The 4,097-nt window shown below is 36.3% G+C and overlaps 1 protein-coding gene across 1 annotated transcript; it reads right to left on the bottom strand.

Annotated features, from left to right (window-relative positions):
• Positions 1 to 1,868: 1,868 nt before the first annotated feature.
• LOC103964218 (acyltransferase Pun1-like) lies at positions 1,869 to 3,438 on the bottom strand. Its single transcript, XM_009377126.3, has one exon. The coding sequence runs from the start codon at positions 3,402 to 3,404 to the stop codon at positions 1,971 to 1,973; it is 1,434 nt and encodes a 477-aa protein (XP_009375401.1). The 5' UTR covers positions 3,405 to 3,438; the 3' UTR covers positions 1,869 to 1,970.
• Between the last annotated feature and the right edge of the window lie 659 nt (positions 3,439 to 4,097).

Genomic DNA, 4,097 nt, shown 5'->3' with positions numbered 1-4,097 from the left:
TTAATGTTTTTTAAATTAAAGATGTTAAAATCATTTGTAGATGATACTTCAACAAAAAAAAAAAAAGTAAAATTTTAGTTTGTGAAATTACGTTATTGTTCTTAATTTTTTTTTTGTTTGTGATAGATGACTAAGTATCTTTTCACTTTGTTTTAGTTGACAAAGAGAATTATATTAATATATAGTTTAGATTAGAAAGAATTTTTATCATAAATGGTCATTGAAGTGATAGATGACTACGTATCTTTTCACTTTATTTTAGTTGACAAAGAGAGTTCTATTAATATATAGTTTAGATTAGAAAGAATTTTTATCATAAATGATCATTGAAATTGACTCACACCATTAAGATAATTTCTGAAATTAAAAATCAATCAATATCGTTCATCTGTTTGAATTCTGTTAAAAAATTCGTTACTATTCTGATGTGGCACATTATAGGCTCCTACTCAAATATTATAATGACATGTGGATTAGAAAATCAAATTAATTTTTTTAATTTAGCCCTTACACTCCTACCTCTCCTCCTCTTCTCCTTTTCGTGTTTCCATCAACAAAGAAGACAACCATAAAAAAGAGCGAATTGAGCGATTCCAACCGCAATCTCATGAGGTTCGGCTTTGGGTTTCCTTCCCCGATTGCGAAAAATAAGAGGGGATGGTTGCTTGAACTGATCTCCCTCACCAAAGATTCTCGCATTTCAGGAATACTCCCTTTCTTTTTCTGCAATTTTTCTGTCCTGGTCCTTCGAGAATGTCGATTTTTCGCCAAATATGCAATTGAATTTTGTTGTGAATCCACAATATAATTTAGGTTCCGGGTCCCTCAGCACCTTGGCGCATTCCTTCTGCGTACCACGAAAACGGGACCTAAGGCAGTTCTTTATTGGATAAATTACATTTTTAGGAAATTAACGAAAAATGTTTGAAAATTTTGAATTTTAATGTTAAGGATAAAATAAAAAGTAAAATGAATAGTAGCAAAATTGACTTTTTAGTGTAAAAATATGGTTTTTCGTTAAAGTGAACAGTATTGTAAATTTTTTGTTAAAACTCTCATTCTACCTTAATTTTGAGTTACACAATAAACCCATACTTTAATGCTTTGAACATTATAATGTCCTACATTAATTTAGAGTTTCATTATACTATCATACATCTGTTAGCCAATCCATCAAATTGATTGATGTGGCAAGTGTAAAACCCATATTTTTGCTGACGGGGATTTATTTTCAAACACAGTAGAAATCTAACATATAACCCAAAAGCTTCTCAAACTTCACAGATTCACACTCCCGTTGCGTGGAGAATCATGCCATGCTCAGGCTCAATGACCATGGTATAAACTGGAGAATGCGGGGTATGTTGGCGAGAGGGAGAAACTGAACTTTAACAGAATCAAAGAAAGCATCACCTTAAGTTCTATCATGGCTAAGCGTCGGCCAACACAGATACGATCGTTTCCAAATGGAAGCTTGTGAAGAATGGCAAGCCGAATGAATTCCATTGGCAAATCTTTCTGGGTTGAACTTATGTGCGTCTGGCCCCCATAAATTTACAGATGAGTTATAAGGAATTCAGTGTTAGCATGACAGCATGGGTTCGAACTCCATCGTTGGCTTATCTAACATCTATTCTAACAAAATATATTGTTTGACCTAAAAAACAAAACAAAAAATGAAGCACATTGAACCTTGATTGGTTGTGCTAGCTATAATACTTATTTCATTGACAAAAATAAAGGATAAGATTACATTCATAACATGACAACTTACATAACGAAACATAACATGTTGTCAAAACTTATTCCTAAAGCGTTAAAGACGCGTATTGATAAAGACTTAATACTAATCAAACAGGAAAACAAACAGGATACAATCATAATCTTTATTATACTAGAAAATTCCAATAAAGTATAAAAAGAACAAAACTCAAAACTTAAAAATAGACCAAATTCCTAAAGAGCATAATTTATATCCTCGCCATGGTCCTTGGAAAACCCTGGACCAACCCGGAATGGCCAATGCTGGGGTTGACAGAACAAAATGCAAGAAGCTCTTGATCAGACTCAAATATGGCCATTTCTTTTTCATCCAGGGTCACCCAAGCTTCGATACCATCTTGCTCTTTTGTGGCAACCAAAACAATTATGTTCTTGAGGACACTTAGGCTGGTGACCCACGCAGGTTTCTCCCATCCAAAATCCATTTCATACAGAGGAAGCTGGCATAAACTTGTGGTTTTATAAACATTTACGATGTTATTGCTATTAAAAATATCAGCCATCTCTCTTAGAGACTCAGATACCACTAAGAATCCATTCTCACCTTTAAATCCGCTGGCCTTCTCATTGCGAAATTCTGTCACTCCTTGCGTCATTTTGCTCACCAAATCGTGTAATTCAGTCTCATTTTCTTTTAACAACACTGGAATTGTCCAAAACCAATTCCCCATGACATTTTCTGATATCTCCGGGATGATTTTTTTGCGGAAGCTCACCATTTGGGACACCACCGTTGGCTTGATCGAACTCTCAGGCTTGCACTGACGAGAAGCAGCAATAGAACATCTCAAAATCATAGCCAAAACAAGTTGTATGGTTGATGGGATGAAGGTTTGGACAACACTTCCAATTTTTGTCTTGAGACTGACTACCTTCGAGACATCGAATACAAACCTTCTTGCAACTAAACTTTGACTCTGGATTTCCAAGGATCCCTTGATGGACGGCAAGGATAGCTCTCTAGGTGGCAACAAAGACCCTCCAATAAACTCCGGCGGCACCAATTGCTGTCCGAGGGCTCCATCATCACGATTTATCGCTGCCCATGCTTGCACGAACGTGAGGATTGATGCTGCATCTGCAATCTTGTGCGAAGGGGACACAGCAACAACAATTCCTCCACAGTTGAAAATGCTGATTTGAACCAGCAAAAGTGTAGATCCCAAAGCTACGTTGGCAGTTTCAGGATCATTTAGGGCCATTAAGCGGTGGAGTAACTCGGGATTGGGTTGTCTGAGAAGGTCTGAAAGCTGGCAGTTAACTTGGGCTTCCAGAAAATGAGCCCCTTCATCATTGCACTCAACTAATGCCGGGCTTTTGAGTTGGCCAGCCATTGGATAGAAATGAACTAGAGTTTTGGATAGAGAATCTTGCAAGCGTTTAGATTTTCTTGTAGTACTCTCTGAAGTTTTGGAAGCAAAATCCGAAGCATTGTGGTTTGGGAAGAACCATAGGATGGTTCCATACAAAGTAGAAGGCATAAGTTGGTCCACAAGAGAGAGGTTAAGAATTCTATTGTGAGGAGGAGTTGGAGATGATGGTTTGATGGTCTTTCTTGAGGTTATTTCCACCAGTGAATTGATATCACAACTACTGAGTACTGTACCATGTCGAATTGCCATTTTTGATCTAGTTGGAGATGAGGGTTTGGGGGGATTGGTGGTCTAGATTAAGGTAGAAAATTAATTAGGAGGAAGTCGTTTGTCAGAGCGATCTTGGAGAATTTATAGAAACCGAAGAGATTGTTTAACATCCACCGACCATTTTTTTTTCCCTTTAATATTTCCCCCCTCTTGTAGGAGAAAATTTTCGTTATGACCAAAATACAGCTGTTGAGAAAATTTATTTTTTATACAAGTGGTGAGAAAATTTATTTTTTAAGTTATTAACATTTTAACACACATATCCCACTATTTATATACTGACACGTGATGTAGCATTCTATGTTCCGATTACACTAAAAAATCTCTCACATTACAGATAGAGTGCGCAAGTACTCTGATTAAGTAATGTTCATTAACTAGAAAAAGAAGAAAAAAAAAATAGACCAAAAATATAAACTAGAAACAAGCATCTGACGGTTGGTTTTGTAATCGTTTTAGCCTCTTGCAAGCAAATGTTGACCCAAGTTTAATCATCAAAATTGCACGTCATCTTCACATCATATAGCGTTAATAAAACTTTATAAGGCTGAATATTTCATTACCCTTAGACCAACTCTAATGATGGGTTAAAAGTCAAATTACCCCATAAAATTTCTCCCCAAACCCACTCCAACCAAAGGGAAAATTTTGGGCTAAATGCTAACCCAATGC

The sequence above is a fragment of a genome, unplaced genomic scaffold (genome assembly GCF_019419815.1).
Source record: "Pyrus x bretschneideri cultivar Hongxiangsu unplaced genomic scaffold, Pyrus_bretschneideri_v1 Contig109, whole genome shotgun sequence".
NCBI classification, from domain to species: Eukaryota; Viridiplantae; Streptophyta; class Magnoliopsida; order Rosales; family Rosaceae; genus Pyrus; species Pyrus x bretschneideri.
Note: the sequence above shows the minus strand (reverse complement) of the source record. Positions and strands in the feature narration are given on the sequence as shown.